Raw genomic sequence first — 21928 nt, forward strand, 5'->3', positions numbered from 1 at the left:
TTATTTAAGCCAATCTGTCATTGATGCCTGTTCAGTGTGTTCCGAGTTCGGTTGGTGCAGGATACAAGTACTGTATATCAATATATATATATCTATATCTACACCTTAATGTAGAGTAGTGAATGTATGATGAATTGAAAGCCAATGTATTTTCAAAGCTGCCCAAACGGATCGTGCAGATGTCCCGTCTTTGTGCGTGAAATGAAACGAGTCCACCTTTCTTTCCTCACACATTGTTTTCCATTTCATCCTCATGTATTTAAACTAAATCTAGCCTATTTTTTCTACACACAAGAGTTGAACTGAAACTGCCAAAAAAGAATGTATGCAAAACATTCTGTAATACTTTCTGTACAATTCTCGGCCGAACAGCCATGTTGACCTGCGGTAAACTGATGTACACCTTTTCCTATTTATGGACCATGTCTTCAGACATTGCTTCTATTCATTTTGAGTGACTGTTGCTCTTTTTGTACTTTGTCCATTTGTAAAATTGTTTTTTAAATGTTTATACTTGATTTTCAAACTGCCTTTTTTGTACATTTAACTTTATAATCAAACAGTGCAAGCTTTCCCATGGTGTCTTGAAGACCATATTGTTTTAAAGTCTGCAATTGTGTGCTAGCTTTATGATAAGAATTATCAGCCTATATTGATGGTTACAAATTATTGTGTGGGTGTGCATGTGCAATCTTTTCTAAAAAACGGAAAACTAAAAGAAAACAAAACATCTAAATAAATTTGATATTTTGTAAACGCTTGCATGTGTCATTTAACTTAAAAGGAAATGACATCTATCACAAACACCCATTTATACTACTAAAAAAGAAAAAGCTCAGCTCAACTTATTTTGGCAAAGAAGTTGGAAATGAATACAACAATGACAATCAGCTTGGATTAATGACAATACTTGCGACAGATAAACCACTGTACTTTACAAACCTCAAATGTATTTCCTACAGTAAACAAGGAGCATTATTGATCATTTTAGCACATACGCTAACTTTGAACTCTCAATCATGTCTTTCATCAGACTTAAATTATGCAAGGGACCTCTTGGACTGCGTAACTCAATACACACAGCTATCTGACGCTAGAAATACACACTCTTTGCTTTAGCTAAACTTAAAATTAATTTAAACCCAAGAGACCGTTTAAAACAAAATGCAAAACTGTACTTTACAGAACTTTACAAACCGTTCGTCACAAGGAAACTTCAAGGCAAAACAAATAACATTTTATCCTTAAAGATAGAAGAGCAGTGTTCAGTTTCACATTGGGCTGCCTGTGGATGCTCCTGACCCACGAGAAAAGCCAGCTTGTGGGCCGTACTGGCAGGGAGCAGGCACACGGATGATCCCCTACAGCAACAAGAGAATAGAAACTAGATTATAACAATGCAAAAATCACTTCTTTGATCATTTATTGGGCTAAATGATGTTTCTCTCTAAACAAAATAGGTTGTACTGAACTATTAAAAATTTCAGTACATTATTTTCAAAGTTGTGCCAAGACCCTCAGAGATGAGTACAGCCTTCAAAGGTGAAACAAGCTTTTTAAAAAACGCACCAATTTCAAGGCCACATAATGGTGCTAGTGAGAAAATGTTTTGTTTTTTTTTTTAAATGAACTTTTTGTCCAGATTGTTAGTGAAGCTTTACCAGTACTGAAGGCATGAAGTCATCTAGTGGGTTCCAGGGACATGCCCCCGATTTTTTTTTTTTTAACTTTGGCAAAGGCCCCAGTTAATGCATGAAAAGTATCAAAACATTTTAACCTTCAACTAGAATTACCGCCGAGCAGTCGTATGCCTCACAGATGTGATGTCGTCTCATCTTGTCGTCTTGTTAGATTTCCTCTATTATTATTTTTTGTCGTCTTTTATTGCATTTATTTTTACATTTTGTAAAGACCAAATTGTGCTTTATTCTTGTTGATTCCTTTGTAATATGTATTTTGTTCTGGCCTTTTAGACTGTCCTACACTTTTCTCTGTTTGGCTTGATTGTTGATGTCTATTTTTATTATTCCCTGAGTTCCTGATTTTGCTTTGTCTGTCAAAGCACTTTGTAAACAACTGTTTTTAAAGGTGCTATATAAAATTAAGTTATTATTTTCCTGAGGTTATGTAACTTTCTAAACTACTAATGATAATCAAAAACATCAAGGTTAAGTGTTGTTAACTCATTAATGGGCCATAGTTAAGTATTTCTCAAACATTTCATAGTAAAGTGTGAAAATCTCTTTAAAAGTCATAGCATGTATAAAAAAAGTCATAGTATGGTATATTGTAAAAAACTATCTCACAAAAGTTGTATGTGTGTAGTATGTGATAAGACTTTTAAATTGTATAAGCATATAATGTAACAAAAAAAATTAAAAATTCCCTGCATAATATGCACAAAAATATATATTAAGTCAAAGTATAGTATGTCATTAAAATTATAAAAATCTCAGAGTTTATAATATGTTAAGTATAATAAATGTCAGCACAGGATGTCAACAACATTTTAAAAAAATAATAATAAAAAAATCAAATGTATGCCATGGTAAATATGCTAAAATAAATAAAATAAAAATGTCACAACATATTATGTAAAAATGTGTAAAAAATGTCAGAGTGAAGTATGCAATATGTAATATATATAGTACAGTATGTTATAAATATTTTATAGTATGTCATAAATGTAATAAATTATGCAATAGTATATTATGTTGTAAATACTTATAAAAATGAAACTGTACAGTATGTATAAAAATTATTCATTCAAAAAAAAACCAAAAAAAAAAAAACAGAAAACAGTTTCAAAATGTTTTTTAAAAATATGGCTGTCGCCAGCTGGGAGGCATAAAAATGTGCTATTAATAATTAAGGAGCCAACCTTTAGAATTGTTTTTATAATTTGACAGAAATAGGGATGCTATTAAAATGATTTTATTGACACTATTCTATATGACAGTCCTGATTGTTTTGGTTCCTTATTGTTACTCATATCTTTTTTTTCATTACCATTTTTTCATTGTTTTTAAAAGATATTTGTTTTAAAACAGAATAATTTCAGTACAGGGTTCAAATTGATATTTATATAACTGTGTTTCTAGAACAGCAACAGCTATGTTTACAACTGTAAAGTCACTAAATATCTCACTGAAAACCAATCTATAATATCAATTAAATTTACATTATTTATATATATACACATATACACACACACACACACACACACACACATATATATATATACACACACATATATATATACATATATATACACACACACATACATACATACATACATATATACACATACACATATATGTATACACACACACACACACACACACACACACACACACACACATATATATATACACACACACATATATATATATATATATAAAGAGAGCACAGACATCAGACAGTACCACTCATTTCTCCTGTCCTCCTCCCTTTGCTGCTGATGGGATGATATCTGTGCTGTCTAAGTCGGCTGTTAAGTTTAAGTTTTAACAATTTTCCAAATTTTAAGATACAAGGCAATCTTAACTAAAAAGTTGAACTGCAGACAGACCGCTCTCATTTGCCACTAGCCATGCTAAAGAGCTTTGCTTGTGCCGACAGTTATGAGTTGCACCTATACTTATGAAAGTAGAGGGGAGGCTATGTAGTCTGAGCTAAGATGGCAAAAACTTTGTTTTTCACATTGTCTATGGCTCAGCATTATAGCTTCACGTCTTTCGTTTTACCCTTCATAATAAAAGCCCAGACATATACATGGCATCACTTTAAATGTGTGAAATCTTAAGTAAATGTAAAAGTATTCGCTTTTGTAAAATCTTTTGCAGTTAGCACTTTACATAAATGGACAATCACAGCACAAATAATTCACTACGGAAATCCATTGGTACGCAGAGCTCTTGCTCCCATGAACCCAGCCTACCTGCCAGTTGTAGTACATGTGACACAGCTTGTAGGTAAGTCGCTGCATGTGATCAGGCTTCAGTCCACTAGTGTCGTACACAACATTGTAGTGGGTTGGGCTGACGCTTCCTTGGCGGACAGCCTGGCTCACAATGTAGAAGTCATACCTGGCAAACAATGGGGTTTCAAAGTAAACTACCACTACTACTCAACAGATAAAAGAAAAGATTCACAAAAAGATACAAAACATACCACTCTGGACGTGTGACCTCAGAGTCAACAACGGTGCCTGGGGGAGGGTTGGACACCTTGCCGTTGATGTGGGCGAAGAACCTGCTGCTGATGCGCTTCTTCACCACCACCACACTCAGCTTGGGCCTACGACGAGCACAGGGAAAGGCTCCTTCAAAAAATGGCAATTTACAAGATTGTTCTTTTGGTGTTTCAACTCTCCTCCTTCACTGCTGATATCAGAAGTACAAAGACGCTCATATACTAACCAGAGTTTATAACATTACTTGAGTTTCAGCACCTGCTGCTCTAAACGTCTCTCACAGTCAAAGGGCACGGCAGTGTTTAAGGCCCCGTTCACATTACACATGGAAGCAGTGCATGAGCGTTGCCATGTTTTTTTTTCCTCTGGCACCCATGTTAACAAGTTAGAGCATCCACACTGCCTGCATGAGCAGCGTGGTACAGCTAGAGACATGGGTGCTAACCAATTTTCTCCCTGTGCTACGCGCAGTGTGCAACAGAAACAGACAGTTAAAATGATGTTTTGATAGTTATATTGACTCTATATCACCTTCTACTGTAATTTAAGTCTCTCTACCACAGAAATAAGGAAATAAAAAATGTCTGTTTTACTCAAACTTCCCTGCTTCTACTTCAAAATAAAAGACCTCTGCCAACACAAGGAATTTTATTTTGAAATATTGGCAGGACTGTTGACGATGCAGGAGCTCGCACGGCTTCATAAATGAGTAGAATTTGTGCTTATAAATGTGGAAATAGAGTACTCATAGCAGCAGGCAGCCCTGCAGAAGGGTTGCGGCCACGACACTCAATGTGAACACAATGAGCATAAAACACGCTGCGGTTTGGCGAGGTTGCTGTCATGCGCTGCCTCAGTGTGCAATAGGAATTGGGCCTAATACATGGGACTTTCATCAGCATCATGGAAATTTGACAAACAACATCTAAATGGCAGCAGCTTTTTCAGAGGGCTTTTAAGGATGAAAACTTTGGACATGAAAAACTTACATGTAGTCGTGCCCCATGGACTTGATGGAATCCTTGATCTGAGAAACCTCATAGTTGACAACGCTGTATAGCTGGCCGTCTCCCACTCCGTCTCGGTACACTATGATGCGCGAAGGCAGGTGGCCGTTGAACTTCAGATAGTCTTTCAGTGCACCTAGGAAACAAATATATAGTTGTGACAGTTGTGCCAAAGACGGCTGATGAATTTACATCCATGTTATAATTTAAAAGCACTTGGAGAATTATGAAAAGCAACTTGCAACTCAAGGCCATCTTCAGTCCGTCCATGATTTCCTGGCCTTTGTGCTGCAGCACGCACATTGAGAACCACCTTGATAAAGAAATTAGATATTTCACACAAATTGTGCAAATGGAGACTGCAGACCAAGGTACATTTTGGAAATACACTAACCTGCTCATGGTCTGGTTGAGGCTTGCCACTAGAGCTCCAATGGACCTTTTCCCAGCAGTAGTGTCATGGTAGCAGTCAATGCCCACAATCATCAGCTGTTTGAGCTGCACAGAGGGGTGGGAGAAGTAAGCAATACTTCAATATGCGTCTTTTACCCAACTTAACCCTCAGACTCAAAAACTCAGAAGTTAATGCACTGTCCTCTTCTTTAACCTTAGACACAAAAACATTTATGGAACATAATCAATAAAACCTGCAGAGAAATCATATTCACCCCAGGTTTACAAGCTAGGTCTGGAAAAACAGTATGGTTCATATCTGTAACACATACCTCAATCAGAAATACAAAGTAAGCGAATATCACATTTGTATGACTCAAATATGTGGCATAACCAAAGCATTCAACCCTCAAAAACAGGTAAAGTGAAGATGGCAAATAAGTAAGAAGAAAAATATTCCCTTGACATTTTGGATTGTGTATTTGTCTAAGGGCTCATTTATGCTCACCGTTAGATGCAGAAACAGACGGAGCCCTTTGACTTACTTATTTCTTCTGTATTTGTGCACATTTTCTGAAAGCTTACAGATACGGCCAAAAACGGAGCAATATCACAGGAGATCGTGGAGGTAGTGTAGCAGCGAGAAATGACCACAGAAGACAAAGAAGAGATTTAAATAATGACAGAATGGAACAAATCTGTAATATATAAAAATATGTGGGGTAGTAGTATTCTCCATCCACATCAGGATGTATACAATGGCAAGACAGACCCCTACTGTTTACAAAGTTGCCTCCTTTTAAAGGTATTACGACCTCCTCCACTGTCACCTCCTTTGTTGCTGTGTTAACAATTTTGCACTCTGTCCTCTCATGAAAGTATGACAGTAATGTTTACAACGTTTGAAACAGACATGTCTATTTAAGTATGTAAAAGGGAGTATAAATGAGCCTTAAGTCTTAATGCAATTAGCCCCATACTTGCAATGAGAAAAAAAAACCCGACCCCAAAATGTATTCATTCAGTTGTGACATCCGGTTTAGTGTCTTTTTTTTGTGTCTGAAATTAAACTGATACCATATAATGTCTCAAAAAAATTTAATCACAGTGTCACATATCTGCCAGCTTAATACACTCACCTACTTAACACCATTTCCCCCGAAACCCACCTTAACTGTTATTTTCTTCACTTTACATATCAATTTGTGTGCAAGTGACTTACAGGGATTTCAACACTCCAGAGCTCTCCTCCAATTTTGCAGGCCATCTGCAGGGCAATCTTGGTAGCCACAGTCATGATTGTCTGTGGACGGCTGATGGTACGGGAAACCACACACTGGCTGGGAGTGGGGCAGTCCACGCAGAGGTACTTCTTGATGCTGTCATACTTGTCCTTCCTGTTGCTGGGGAGGACCACCACAACCTAACATACAAACAACTGGAATGTCTTATACTGCTTTGATGACAAGGCACATCTCTGTGCCTATGTCTCAAAAACCCAACACACACCTTGTATCCATGAGTACAATGCAGACATTTAAGTGCAAAATTGGGCTCATGAAGGTGATCCATGTTTACATAATTTATATACAGTCAATTACCATCTGTGTTTGTGGTCCAACGTTGCTCTGCAGGGCTCTGAGGAGAGCCTCCTGATGATCCTCATATTTGATCCTGAATTTAAGGACAGTTTACAGTTACTGAGATAACCACCCAATCAGGGCTGAATAATTTGACCTGAAAACAATAATCATGATTTACTTAGGTAGCAATAAACTAAGGAACAAAAAATAAAACAGTGAATTTCCATTACTAAATAATATATTTGAAACACATTAACATATTCTAAGTGCCTGAGATATTACACAGTTATACTCTAGGGGCAGCTATCATAAAGTGATTAGTTGTCAACTGTTAATAGCCAACTTATCAGATGATCCATTGATTGGTGTGAGTAATTTTTTAAGAGAACAAAAAAGTCACTCTCTTCTTCGAAAACAATATTTTCTGGTTTCTTTACCCCGCTATGACAGTTAACGGACTATCCTTGTGTGGAGGACAAAACAAGACATTTAAGGACCTGACAATGGAAACAAAGTAATTGTCAGTTGCAGCCCTAATAAACTCAGCTGCCAGTTTGACATACACCTAAGTCAAAACGTATGTAGTCTAATGTACAGGTCCTGCAATAAATCCAACCCTCATCAAGGTTATGTTTTCAATTATTTTCTCCCGCCCATTTATATCAATGAGGGTGGACTATATCACAGGAACACCTTCCTGGCACTATATTTTGACATATATATTGAACAAATCGCAGCCATGAAAATGATCAAAGTTTTAGCTGAGCATACTTCACCAGCAAAGGAGTGCATTTAAATGTACTGTAATGCACTGTCACTGTCAGTGACTAGAAACTTTTTCTGATGCTAAAAAAAACTTAAAATTCAAAGATTTCAGGCACCAGTCTGAGCATCATAAATAATTTGACTCTTTAAGGTAGCTTTTGTTACACTGCTCTTATGCTAGAACTCACAGGATCGCTCTTTGCATTCGGATACCGAGTGGACCTGTGACTCGGTTGAGGGCCTGCAGGAGGTTCTGAGCTTCGTTGGCGTTGCGAGGGGTGTGAAAAAGGAGCCAGTTATTCAGCTGAGGAGAGCTGATCACAGGCATTCCACGCATCTCTCTGGCCCAGTCAGCAGCCCAGGCGTTGTACTCATACTAGGTGGCACACATTATATTGATCTCTCAATTAAGAGCACATAAATAAATCCATTTGATAATTCAAAAAAATAAAATAAAAAAATCAAGTAACCAGAAGCATTTTATACCGATCTTTGTCCCTGGAAAATCCTCTCGACTGGAAGGACTCTGCCAGTCAGATTTATGAGCTGCTTATCAAAGCTGAGTCCCCACTTATCCAACTCCGCCTGTGCATCAGTATTCCTGTGAAATAATTTTTAGGATTTAAATCAAAACCTGGAACTATGATGCCTAAAGATGTTTACAGGAAAACTTGTTATTTCAACTGTGCATATGAACAAACCAATTACACAAGCTGTTGATGTGAGGACAACTTTGAGTGAAACAGTGAAGAGCGTTCATGGTCGACTGTTTTTTTTTGTTTTTAATTATAGTATCTAAACAGGCAGGAAAAAGGTAAGGTTAATCTCTGACAAATTGCACTTGTGATGTTTACATCTTCTCCACTCTTAAGTTGGAGCTAATGAAGAATAATTAGAATTTAGCCCTTGAGATCACATCTAAGCTACCATGCATTAGTCAGACCCATTCAAACGGCTGGCCATGAACTGCTACTCGGTCCATCTACTGTGGAGAGACCTTAGATTAAAGGATGGTTTGGATTTTTTTAAATTGTGGTTGCATGAGTTACTTATCCTTAGTTAGTGTATTACTCGCAGTTGATGGCACTGGTCGTGCCCCCAGTTTGGAGAAGCAGGCAGCACTACTGCCATGGAAGCTAAGCAATGTAGTGCTGTGGGCAGGGTTAGCAGGTTAACGTATGTAGTTATTATTCGAGAAAAATTGCCTTGAGTGTGTGCTGTATTTAGTGGTGGTGCTTGATTGTATCTCGCCGATGAGGGGCTTAAATTAGTGTGTTCATTCGGGTGCTCTGTTGCTATTAATGCCAAATGGAGCCGGAGTCAATAAATACCTGTGACTACTGCAAAGTCATTTGATGTTGGTGTCAATGCTGATTATGACCTTTGCAATTTAAAAAAACAAACAAAAAAAATTAGTGGAGATTTGAAGAGAGCAATACAATGGCTTCAATTTCCAGACAGAATGTGCTGTCTGATGCAAAGTAAAGCAGGGAAAATATTCTAAATATAAGGTACACTTAAAGTGATAGAGATGTTTTGGGCAGTGCACTGCTCACCTTTGATGGTGTTACTCCTGTCTACTTCAGCAGTGTGAGGGTTTCTGGCACAACTACTACCGAGGTGCATGGAGAAGGTGAATAAATCAGAAGAGGTCAAAGCCTCTAGTATTAAGAATAGCTTTACTGTGAGACCAGTGCTGGAGCTTCAACCACTCCTGTCTACGCAAAAATTTAGCGCGTGCCAACCACCATCAACTGTAGTAAATACAATGACTGTGGATATAACCCTAAAAATCTGAACTATTCCATTAATGTAAATGGGTGCTTGCAGCATTTTGGAGAATGAGCCTTTTGGCCATTAAAACACAGATCAAACACTCTAAACTACTGAACTCAGTGACACATTCATCATCACCTACTTTTGTATAGTAGTGACAAATTTGGTGAGGCGTCCCTCCCTCTGCTCTGGGGACAATCTGGTATGTTCATTCAAGTCCTTCATGATGTTAAAGTCAGCTCGCATCCTGTCGGTCAAGCCTGTTAAAGACAGTGAGTTGTAATTTAAAAAGACATCACAAATTTCACTGCTTGGGTATAATTTACTGTCGATGACATCCAAATGGACTAAATATAATCACCAGTAACCACAAGAGTCTGCAGTAGACTTGTGATCAGATAATGCACGTCAAAACTCTCAACAAATTAGTGTAAAAATTATTCCTTAGTTTCAGGAAAAAGACCACTTCATTGTATAAATCTACACTGTTAATATAGGCGAAGCAATTAGATTCCTAAAACGTTGGTCTGAATAGTCACACACTGGAAAATACGATCGTTACCTGTAAGATAGCACAGCTCTGGGATGAGCATGGCTGGGCCGGGAGGAGGACCTCCAGAAGGACCCATCTTCTTCACATGGCTGACCAGCAGCACCTGGTTTCCATCAGTGATTTCCAGGCCGTATTGCTTTGAACGAGAAGGTTCAAGAGAAGGACAAGGTTATTATTTTGGTGTATCACTTACAGGATTAAGCCTGAAAATTCAGCTTTGGTAATATTCACATTTGTCTTATTGAGTCCACACTTGTCTATTGAGTCTACTCATTGCCCAGGTCAGAGTACTTCAAACTGAGTATGTTGTTGTATTTCTGACTCTCAGTTTGCATCTGTTGCGCTAAAAAACACGCTGATACCAATGATTGTGCCAGTTACACTAATACTTGCGTCGACTGCAGGACACCTACAGTCTTGTAGTAGTTCTTAAAGGAAATTTCTTTGTCTCCCCTCGTGAATGTGTTGTTGGGAGTGTGATCCCATGCGATATCATCAACCCTGTAGGTTTTGTTGTTGTACCTGAAATAGAGAAGCGGTCAGAGAAAAATTAGAGCCAATAAAACATCAGTTCTGAGCCCAGCACTATAAAGATGCAAGACTTGTGCATATTAATCTAAGAATGTGTGTGAAATGTGGATCCTACTTGGTGAGGACAACCAGTCCAACAAGCTCCTTGGTGCAGGTCTCAGGGAAGCGGTGATCTCCAACCTTCTGCCTCATGTTGTACATAAAGTCAAGGACTGTCTCACTGCGCAGCACCCTGTGGCTCACGTCAGTGCACAGCATAATGGCTGACTCGTACTGCAAAATGGTGGTGGTGTAACCTGGCCAGATGGTCAGTCTGGAAAACACAGAGACTCATTGTTTCTCATCCCAAATTTAAGAAAAAAGATGGTTTCCATCATTGAAGACTGCCCGTTACTTGGCTCCAGCGTCTTGCTGGGTTTTAAACTGTCTACTGGGACCATTATTTTAGCCTTTAGATCAGGGCTGGACAATAAAATCAGATTCCTATTATTTATAAAATTTAAGACATCTTAAGACACTCTGTTATTTAAGATCCTCATGGAGAATCACGGCTTAAAATGACATTTTAAATCTTCTTAAATATTTTGGGCAAGACAGAGCTGTATGACAGAAAACAATAGTGAGGCTAATGACTATACTTGTGCTGTGGGACGTTGAGTGGATCCTTGGGGTTGTAGTAGTTGCGTCCAATCTGCTGCATGTCGAGAATTCTCAAGATCCTGGGAAAATGTGAGAAAATGGAATAACAGCAATTAGATGTTTTAAAATAGGGCTGTCAAGCGATTAAAATAATTAATCTAATTAATTGATCTAAATTAATTGCATACATCAATTTTTGCTGTGAAAGTATTTGTAAAATTTTAATTCAGTTGTATTTTAGCAGATGAGTGAAGAAATGAATAATTAAATAATTTTTAGTGTGATAAATGCAAATGATTAACATTTCCACTGACTGCACATGACGTGTGCAGTAACACACACAGTCCAGTGAGCCACAGTCAGCGCAATATAATCGCCCCCCCAACACTAAATCTATTTTCCTCTTTTCTGTTCCATAAAGCTGCTGGATTTTGGACACAACTGTGCTTCACCAAGGCGGCTTGTAAGCTGAGTCAGAGGATGCTACTTGTAAAGCCTCTGATAACCCCCTGTCCTCCGCCGAAACTGGTCTGCAGTCCACTGCAATCCATTTTGCGAGTTAGTTCGTTGGTCACAGGTAGGCTTACTCAGAGAAGCTTGATGAGGCTGGCTGCTAGCACTAGTATCAGAGGCTATGCTAGCTTGGACCTTTGGGTTTGCTGTTGAATGCTCTGTGATATTTCAGGTTTAAAGTACTCCAATGGTATGAAAATTCATGTACAGTAGCTACAAAGCTACTGTAGCCTTCAATGACACACCGGGTCAAAGGGCACCACAGAACACGATTAATCAGCATTAATTTTGTTAACTTTCAAACTACGGCTGTCAAAATAATGCGGTAATTTCGATTAATTACAGAAAAATAACCGTTATGTTGACAGCCCTAGTTTCTAAGGATCCAAAATTCTTCGGCATATTGGTATACACGCTGTACTTTGTCTGAGGCATCCCATATTTTAGTCCCTACATTTGTTAAACAAAGAGGATGTTTTACCTTCTGAATATGATGTTGTAAAACTGGATGCACACTGGCGACGTAGGTGGCAGTTCGTTTGTCAGGGTGACTGTAATCTGAACCTTCTCTCCATGCCTGGTCTCGCTGTGGAGCACAGTCTCCTAAACACAAGTTTAGAAATCGCAGTAATGAAGAAAACCAGCATTTTCTAGAGGGAACACAAGTTTGATGGTTCATCAATCAAACCATCCATCCAAATGTAGTTACCATGGAATCATCAGTAATATATTTTCAAAGTGGGCAGGTTGAGCAAAATAACCCTATCTTAGACAAAGATAGAAAAAAACTGTTTGCTCATGTTCACAGTCAGACAATCTGATAACTGGTTAGTGAGGCCATGGGGTGCTAATGATGAACTGATGACTCGTAGCATGCAAGCTCTGTGGCTTTAATGATTAAAATGATTCCTGTTGGTGACCATTCAACATTGTGATTAGAAATATGTTTTCTCAAAACATGTCTTTCTTCTCAATGTTTGAAGTTTAGATTACCTTGTTGTGCAATCTGCGAGGCAAAAAAAGCAGAGCCCCATCAAAGCTCCGTGCTGAGCCAAGTACTTCCTCATGCTGAAAGAGGAGGGCAGATCTCAGGCGACGAGCTTCCATTGGTGGTTTGAAGTCCACATGGTACTGATACAGCACCCACTGAGGGCGGGACAGGATGCGAAAGAAGTTTGCCGTCAAACGAATGGCAGACCCAGATGTTCCTGAGAAAGTACAAACACGGTTTTATAGAGTAATTCATGATCCCTCCAATAAATTATAAAATGTACATTTGCTATATGTGTTAGTTACGTTAATGTCAAATAATGACTGACCAGACTTTGATTCCCTGACATGTTCCATAGCCTGCCTGGTGTTAATCCCTGCATCATAAAAATCCCGGCGGCGTCCACCTCTTTCTCCCAGCTTCACCTGCTGAAATCCGGCTGAAATCTGTAGAATAGCTGATAAAAACAAATTGAGACACTCAGGACTAATATGAGAACATTACAATGCAAAACTCAAGCTTGAACATTTAATACACTGTATGAGAGCAAGAATAGATTGTACATTTTATAGGCCCGTAAAACAGGCATTCATACAAAATATATAGATATTAATTGCATGTCCTTGCAGAATTGTAAACGTTAAGAATAGCCAAATTCATTTGACATAATACACAAATCATGACTTTGTTTGATCGTACCTTCTTCAGGAAAGGGTCCCGGAGCACCTCTCTGCCTCCCTCTACCAACGAGCGCTCCCTCTGAATGTGGGGGAGCCGCTGGGGCAGGCTCTGGTGCCTGGCTCTATCAGAAAGAAAGTCAGTTATTTTTCCTATATGTGTTTTTACGAGGACTCTGTTCAAACTAAGTTGATTACGCCAAAATTCAACTGCGGTACGGAGACTATTTCTCCTGTAAAAGGTACCTCAGACAGGAAAGTTGGGTTTGTAAATCATCAGTGTATTTTGATGTTGCATTCAATTACTGAGCATAATAACATAAGTTACACTGACCAACTCATTTGGATGGTAACAAAAATCTCACACGTCAAAATCTACTAAATACAGACAATATCATCTACACACTGACATACATTTTAACTAATAATATTTAGTAGACTGAATCTGAACATGGCGCTTTATGATTACGAGTCATACAAGATTTACGGAGATACAAAAGTAAATTTTCATGTAAAAGTACCCAGAGTTTACAGTACAGACTGCTCTTACTGCTCCAGGTGCCGCAGTCTCTTGACCACGTGCTCTGCCTCTGGATCTGGCTCGTGCCCGACCAGTCATTTTGGGACAGTCTGAAGTGATACAACTGTTTACAAAGATTATCCTACCATTAAAGAAAAAACAGGTGCAAATCAATAATTATGTTGGGAAAGGATTTTCCTCCAATCCTACCTGATAACTTGAACAAGAAGTTGAAATCCTAAAATTCCCCCTTTTAAATTATGATTACTATTTTTTCTACAAACACTTAGCCATCAAAACAATTAGTTAAACACTATAAATCAGGCAAACTTGCTTAAATTCGCCACACAAGCTTTCATCTTGCGGACAAGATGGCGCCTGCTAATTAACGTTAAGCTACCCACCCTTTAACCTGCAAAGATAAGTTAACGATTAGCTAGTTGGCTAACGATAACATGCTAACAAAGTCTACCCCATAAAAAACAGATCTCCATTTTCAAGGATATGACGGTAATATATTAAATTCAAGCGTCGGGAAAGTTAGTAAAATAAGTTACCCTTCACATTAGTGCAGTTTGCAATAAAGCAGCAATGACCGCGCTGCCTGGAGGTGGTATAAGGTTACAGCTTATTTCTATGAGCATTAGACTTAAACTTGATGGCGAACTTCGATTCCAGCATAGAAATTCAGGTCAATATCAACATATGTTGTACCAATTTTAATTAAGTTTTAGGCATACTCACTTCTGAAGAAAAGTCTTGCAAAATTTCGCAGTTTGTTGACGAAAGTTCCCACAGATGCAGACACGCTGATGAGAGCAATTACGATGTAAGCCTCTTCACTGAGGAAATTCATACGCTTCCTATTAATAAAAAACCCACAAAATTTTAATAAACCCATCTTTGGTTTACAAAGGATTTCATCTTATATTACGTGTCCCGGTAATCAGAATACATCCGATGAAGACGTTATTGAGAGGCTAATAAAAAAATAACTGGCACAAAAACCTCAGAACTATTTTTTTAAGCGCAGTTATCCGCCTAACCTTGTGCTGTTGTAGGTGCAACTGTTTGACAGTGCAATCTCATTTGGGACCACTAGGTGTCGACAAAGCTCGTGCAGTAAATAAACAGACTTGAGCTGTCTGTGTTTTCACAACCTGCTTCACTGAGTGATGAAACGCAGGATGCTGTTGCTATTTCATAAATCAGCAACAACCTGAAAAACGTCGAGTTGAGCTTTTCAGACAGCAGCTCAGTGTTAATCACAGAAATTTAGAATATTCACCCAAAATTTCACTTTGATCTTTTACATTTTCCAGTTTGTGAACATCAGCCACATATTCTGTGGTAAATATACATCATGAAAGTTTAAACAGTGAATAAACTAAGTGAAGGTTGATTGAACCGTTTTCTGTATAAATGCTAAAAATATTACTGTTAAGGTAGCGTGTGACATGGATTCAGACTGAGGATATGAATGGAAATAAAGCATGACCATGATTTTTCTTAAAAGTATTGACTGACAGACCATAATTAACTGACTCTAGACATATGACTATTTTATTATGATGTCTAAAAAAAAATCAGTGATTGAGAAAAACAAGCTGTTCTTTTTCTTTTTCTAAAATTGCCCTTCTCTTCTCAACATTCGTCATTTGAAACTAAACTTGGCACCTCAGAGAGCATCTTTAGTATGTACGCCAGTCTTGACTGTGAATTGACTGTTGATAGTTTGTTTTTATGTTGGGTTTTTTTCCTCCCTTTTTTTTCCTCTATGTGAAGTGTCTTAAATGACTCTGGAAAGTACTATATATGTCAGATGTATTATTATAATAATAATTATTATTATTTAAGTCTGATATGGTAAACTTTATAATCAGTCAGTCCAAGCTTTTCCCAAAGTGTCCAGAAAACATATGCCCATTGTTTTTATGTCTGCAATTGTGTGCTTACTTTATGATGAGAATTATTAGCCTACATTGACGTTTAGAAATTATTGATGAGAAGCTGATGTATAACATATGGGTACATATGTTTACAATACAGTTTATGGTTTACAAGCTAGGGCTGACAAACAGTGCGGTTAATCAGAAAAGTCAAAGAATTACAATCACAGTGATCTGTTTCACCTATAGCGCTGTTGTGTGCACTTTTTTTTAGCGCTACAATCTCATTGAAGACCATTAGATGTCAGCAAAGCTCATACGGTAAATATGGGCCTGCAGAGTCAGGCTTTCCACGTTTCAACCTCTGCTTCTGATGAAAGTCGGGGCTCTGATACAGTTGGTGTTTTATAAATCAGCAACAATCTGACAAATGTCCAGTTGAGCTTTTCAGGCAACTGCTTGGTGTGAATGAAAGGAACAATATGGTAAATTTGCGTCAGGAAAATGTGTATCAGATTCAAACACTTATTGGATGAGGTTTGAAACAATGACCTTTTCAAGAGTTGTTTCAGCATGCTATAATAAGGCACTTTTCAGCAGACTGTACTATGACTTTTTGAAACAAAGATTTTATCAACATTTTTTTTAAACAGTCTATACTATGGCACTTTTTTGACGTACCATAATAAGACTAATTTTGACATTAGAAACAATTGACAGTTTTTTCGATATGCAATACTATGGCATTTTTTCAACATACTATACTATGACTTTTTATGACATTTGAAATTATTACCTTTTTTGACAGTTTTTTTGACATGCCATACTAAGGCATTTTTCGACATAGTATAATATGTTGGGGTTTTTTTTACATTTTGAACAATGCACTGTTAAAAAAAAAAAAGTCAACATGCTTTATTATGGCATTTTTCGATGTAATATACTATGCCTTTTTTGACATTTTAAACGACTGAAATGACTTGTTTGGCAGTTTTTTTCGACATGCTATTTTCTGGCATTTTTCAACACACCATACTATGACTTTTTTAACATTTAAAATGATGGCCTTTTCATCAGTTTCAACATACCAATACTATGGCATTTTTCAACATATGGATATGATACGTTAAACAAAATTAAAGAGCAAGACAAGAATGAAAATAAACAGAAGCTAGAAGAAGTGTCTTCACAAGCTCTTCTTTGACAGCCCATGATTTAAGTTACATGAATTACATTTGGAGGGGGGTCTAAAGGACCATTTATAGTGTTGGGGTGTATTAGAGAAATACAGAATTTTGCTGCTAACAGGTTCCAGTCTTTATGTGCTTATATGTACATTATGTGTGCTTAAACTAATTTATACATGACATAAGTTGGTTCCTTGCTATGTGAAGTGGCAACACGTGATTATGATGGGGCCCCCTGACCAAATCCAGCTTAGGGCCCCCAAAAGCCTAAGGCTCGCCGTGAGTGTGCATCCCATGTAGGCTGAACTCCCTCTGGGACTGGATTTGATTCCAACTCATTGCCCGTTGCTTTTTTTCATAGTGTTGACTAACAGACAGAAAATAATTTGCTGTAGTTTCTATATTTCTATCTAATTTCTATGATTAAGACATGGGGGCTTTGCTTAGTTTTGATTCCCTTTCCCCATCAAGTGTAACTGATGATCATGATGAAAAATGAATGATTCAGAAATTTAAGCGTTAAGAATGCTTTTACAAAGTTCAACAAAAAAAAAAAAAAAACTTCTATGAAGTACTTTTAAGAGGTACCTGATCACAAGCTATTATTTCTTCCCAAACTTTCTCTCTCTTCTCCACATTCTGCCATTTGAAACTGAACTTGGCACCTCAGAGGGCATTTTTAGGAAGATGTACGCAAGTCTTTCATGTCTGAGATCTAAGAGTGATTACAGATTCAGACCTGAGGGACCAGTCTGGGAGGACTCTGCTTCAGTCACTGTTTACCTGCTGGAAGAAGACTGAGGGGAGATGAAGAAAAAGGCAGGGACATCAGTGTCATCAAACCTGATTGTGGCGTAAAAAAGGGAAAGTCACACCGAGAGCCACATAAGACACAGAGATTCCCCAGGGTGTATGTGTCAAGAGCATTATAACAGTTACAGATCCAACTCAACTTTACAGACACAGTAATATCTTGTTGTCAACAATATGAACCTGATACAAGCAGTTCAGTACTGTAAAAGCTTTGATTAAAAAACATTTTTCTTCTTCAAAAACCATGCTATCTCTTAAAAAACAACAAAGGCCATTGAAAAAAAAAAAAGAGTCCGAATGAAAGAAAAAGACGAAAACGTGGCCAGGGAGAGGGCTGCAAGCTGAGCAGTGTGAGGCTGAGAAAGGTGCACCCTGCCAGGGACGTTGATGAATGCGCTTCAGGCTTCAAGCTTGCCCTGCAGCCCCCAGCGGCGTGGATTCCACACTTACGCTAATCATGCTCTGTGAGATACTACGGCCCAGAGCTGATGAAAGGAAACATGCAACACAGTTAGTATATCAAACTGGCTACACTTTCACAAAATACACACCCTTCATTCTTGCATTATTATCATCACAACCAAGAACGTCCACCATCCTTGTCAGGAACGTACATATGTTATTCATAGCATTCAATCTCACTTCCTGTGTCAAAATGCTAAAAACAAAACAGGATCAAAGCTTTCTTTCTACATAAATCACAGTGGTCTCATTAAGCTTGAACCCCTGATTGCAAAACCAGAGCAAGAGGGGATTCAGAATAATAAGGATCTACCGTGCCATGATATCAGTAAGCGGGTTAGGAAAATTAGATTATTCGCTTGCCTGCCGTGGAACCTAATCTGCTCTCCATCACTGTGTTCCCCCTTAAAAAGACGCAGGCGCTGCATCACACATACAAACACATGCACACAAACTTGCACCATGGGTTTCAACGCCAGTGCAGAATACAGCAGTCAGACCAAGCATACAGTACGTTCAACCTAAAACAAATGCGGGCTCTATTTATAATCCAGACAGAAAACACAATAGTTTCCAGCTATGTTAGTGATGGTGTACGGTAATGGTCGGTTTTGTCAAAATGACTACGGTTCACTTCCAAAAGCATAATTTCTAAGCAGATTTGAAATGAAGAATGCCATCTTCCCGAAAGATATTAATTTCATTTATTGCTGAAAACGTTTGTTCACCAAAATAAGACACATAATATGTGCTCTATTCTAAATACAAATAAAAACAAAGGAATAAAGAGGCTGATTTTCTTCACAATTGTCACCTAATATGTGAAATAGCACTATATGTATTGCAACTATAGGTGGGGTAAAAATCAATACACCTAAAGTTTTTGCTTTGCAATATGGCATTGATACACAGACCCCAAGACTCAATATTTTATTATATATATTTATATTGTGGTATACGGTATATCATGGTCTGCGGAATTGATCCATTTTTATGACAGTCTGTGTGCTAGACAATACCATTTTGCTGTATTAAAATTAATGACAAAAGTGAGATGAACAGACTGAAAACTCCATCTCATTAGTTAAAACAGACATTGAGGAAGTTTTTGCTATGGGGTAAATTTGCAGTTGACAATAGTTACAAGAAAGTAAAGTACAAGGACAAATTGTGTAAATTTACAAAACACATATCTAAATGACTTCATGACGCGGCTACAATTCGACCCACTTTTTTTTTTTTCCCCCCCAAGTAAGCTGAAGACGACAGCAGGGGAGAGAACGACTGCCGTGCTCGCCCATCACATTCATCATAGCCTACACCGGACATGACTGGCTGAAAAGAGGCCTTGCGAGAAGAGATGGGTTAACACAGAATTATTTTCCTTGTTTTACTATTCTAGCCCAGGTCCTGAGACTTTAAAGCCAGTTTTCATTGTGGCCAAATGGTGGATTTACATTCATCACGTGATGCCATGGGGCCCCCAAAAACGCCTACCATTTCCAACAGACTTACATGGCAAAAGAGAAGTCTGTAGATCAGCGGATCATTTTCTTGGAGCCTCATAACCCCCACTAGTGACAATTTATTATTGGGGTTTGATTCATTTGCTCCATTAACAATCGCAAAGTCTAGAAATTGTAAGGGGTGTGGTAGGAACCAACTGCAGCACAACAGAGCAGGTCAGTAGTTAGTAATGACCTTTACTTAATCTTTTGGCAGGTTGAATGAAGCAAAGGTGAGCATAATCAGGGTGCAGAAAAGCAGGGACAGTTATCAGTTCTGGGGTGGAGCAGAGTTCATGGGTCGAGCAGAGTTCGTAGAGAGACTGGGGTGAGCTCACGTTCACAGGTGATAGTTAAGAGTTCGAGTGGGGAAATTGTGAACATGTAGCGGACTGGCAGGCGAATGCATTAGGTAAGTTGCAGAAACACTTACAGCAGGGAGCTTGTGGGAAAAGCGGACTCCAGGGAGGGGCAGGCAGAGCTTGTGGTCGAGGAGGAGGTTGGTGGTGTCGAGGTTGGTGTCAGGCAGGCAGGAAGCAGAGCAAACGATTCCAGTAGGAGCAGGCAGAGGGATCAACAAGGACAGGCGGGTAATCGATGTACCATCAGAACAATAAACCACTGGCACTCACACAGAGGAGTGGACAGAGGAGCCGGAAGAATGGCGATCTCTCTCTATGGAGCCGGAGCAGTAGAACACTGCACAGCCACAGGCAGACGAGAACAAGGAAGTGCACAGGCAATACTCGTGGTTGGAGACAGAAGGCTGTTAGGTTTACCGGGGCAGAGACAAGGAGAGGTAGTCAGAGGTGAGCCGAGTCGAAACCAGGAAAACAGTCCAAGAGAGAATGCTGGTAGGTCAGGCATGGAAGCAAAGACAAATTGGCAAAGGGTGAGTGGAGTGAGGCTGCTTAAATACTGGCTTGATTGGAGATGAAAAGCAGCTAAGAGCACCAGGTGGAGGTGACGAGGCTGAGGGGGAGTGGCTGGGTGGAGAGAGAGGTGGGGGTGGAGTAAATGGAAAAAATCCCACAGCAGTAGCAGACAGGCAGAGCAGACTGTGACAGAACCTGCATCTCCAGAGCCACGTGGCTCTTTAGCCCCTCTTCAGTGGCTCCCTGTGGCTTTGATGAAAAAAAGCACGTAATAATGAATAGTTATTCCTTAGCATTTCAATTTTCATTTGTTATAGTTATAAGTCTTAAGAAATTCTTTAATATTCCAGTTGTAATAATGTGTAACCTATACACTGAATAAAATAATGTTTCAACATTTGGTCAATGAAAAGTGCATCATATATCAATGGCCTGGTGCCTTTTTGTCAAAATTTTGCTGAACCTCAATAGCGCCAGCTAGTCTTGAGTTTCTCTAGCTTGGGATTTCAAATCCAAAAAGGAAATGTCTTGGAGGTTAAAAGAGAATTCAATAATGCGTGGACAGATTTGGTTGCTTTCACCACCAATACTGCATCATTAAAGCACCATTAGAGCACCAAATACTCATAAAGAGAAAAATCCTATACACACTATGACCAAGACCTTGACTGAGTTCGCACATTATCATCACAATAACTTTCAAAACATGGAGCACCTTCTTTCATAAATGACTCCAACCCCTTATCTTCACTTCCTGAAAGCCTGAGCGCCAAGGACATATCCCATTCAGGCTCCATTTATTTGGCAAATATAGTTTCCTGTTCATTTGATAACAACAACCTCTGGCTGTTGGCCTTGACTTGTTGAAAATTATTTTTGTATAAAGACACAGGAAATCTGGGTAGAAAAGTTTTTGTGCATGGGTTTGTCCACCGAATAAATTAATGTTAGAAAGTAAAAGTAAAGTAGAAAAAAATATGTCAGTCATGTTTCAGTTTGCTTAGAGAGAAGTAATTGCAACATCTAACAGTTGCATGAAAGAATTTTTAAGAAG

General features: G+C 38.5%; 1 protein-coding gene across 1 annotated transcript; it reads right to left on the reverse strand.

Annotated features, from left to right (window-relative positions):
* Positions 1-1203: 1203 nt before the first annotated feature.
* piwil1 (piwi-like RNA-mediated gene silencing 1) lies at positions 1204-13965 on the reverse strand. Its single transcript, XM_042487785.1, is given in 21 exon segments — positions 1204-1299; positions 1302-1361; positions 3941-4088; positions 4174-4299; positions 5185-5338; positions 5445-5515; positions 5597-5700; positions 6818-7018; positions 7197-7269; positions 8132-8319; positions 8430-8544; positions 9862-9979; positions 10282-10408; positions 10686-10794; positions 10919-11116; positions 11442-11522; positions 12437-12558; positions 12949-13163; positions 13275-13392; positions 13646-13742; positions 13958-13965. Coding segments are annotated over 21 exon segments (2529 nt in total).
* Positions 13966-21928: the final 7963 nt, after the last annotated feature.

The sequence above is a fragment of the Plectropomus leopardus genome, chromosome 6 (genome assembly GCF_008729295.1).
Source record: "Plectropomus leopardus isolate mb chromosome 6, YSFRI_Pleo_2.0, whole genome shotgun sequence".
NCBI classification, from domain to species: Eukaryota; Metazoa; Chordata; class Actinopteri; order Perciformes; family Serranidae; genus Plectropomus; species Plectropomus leopardus.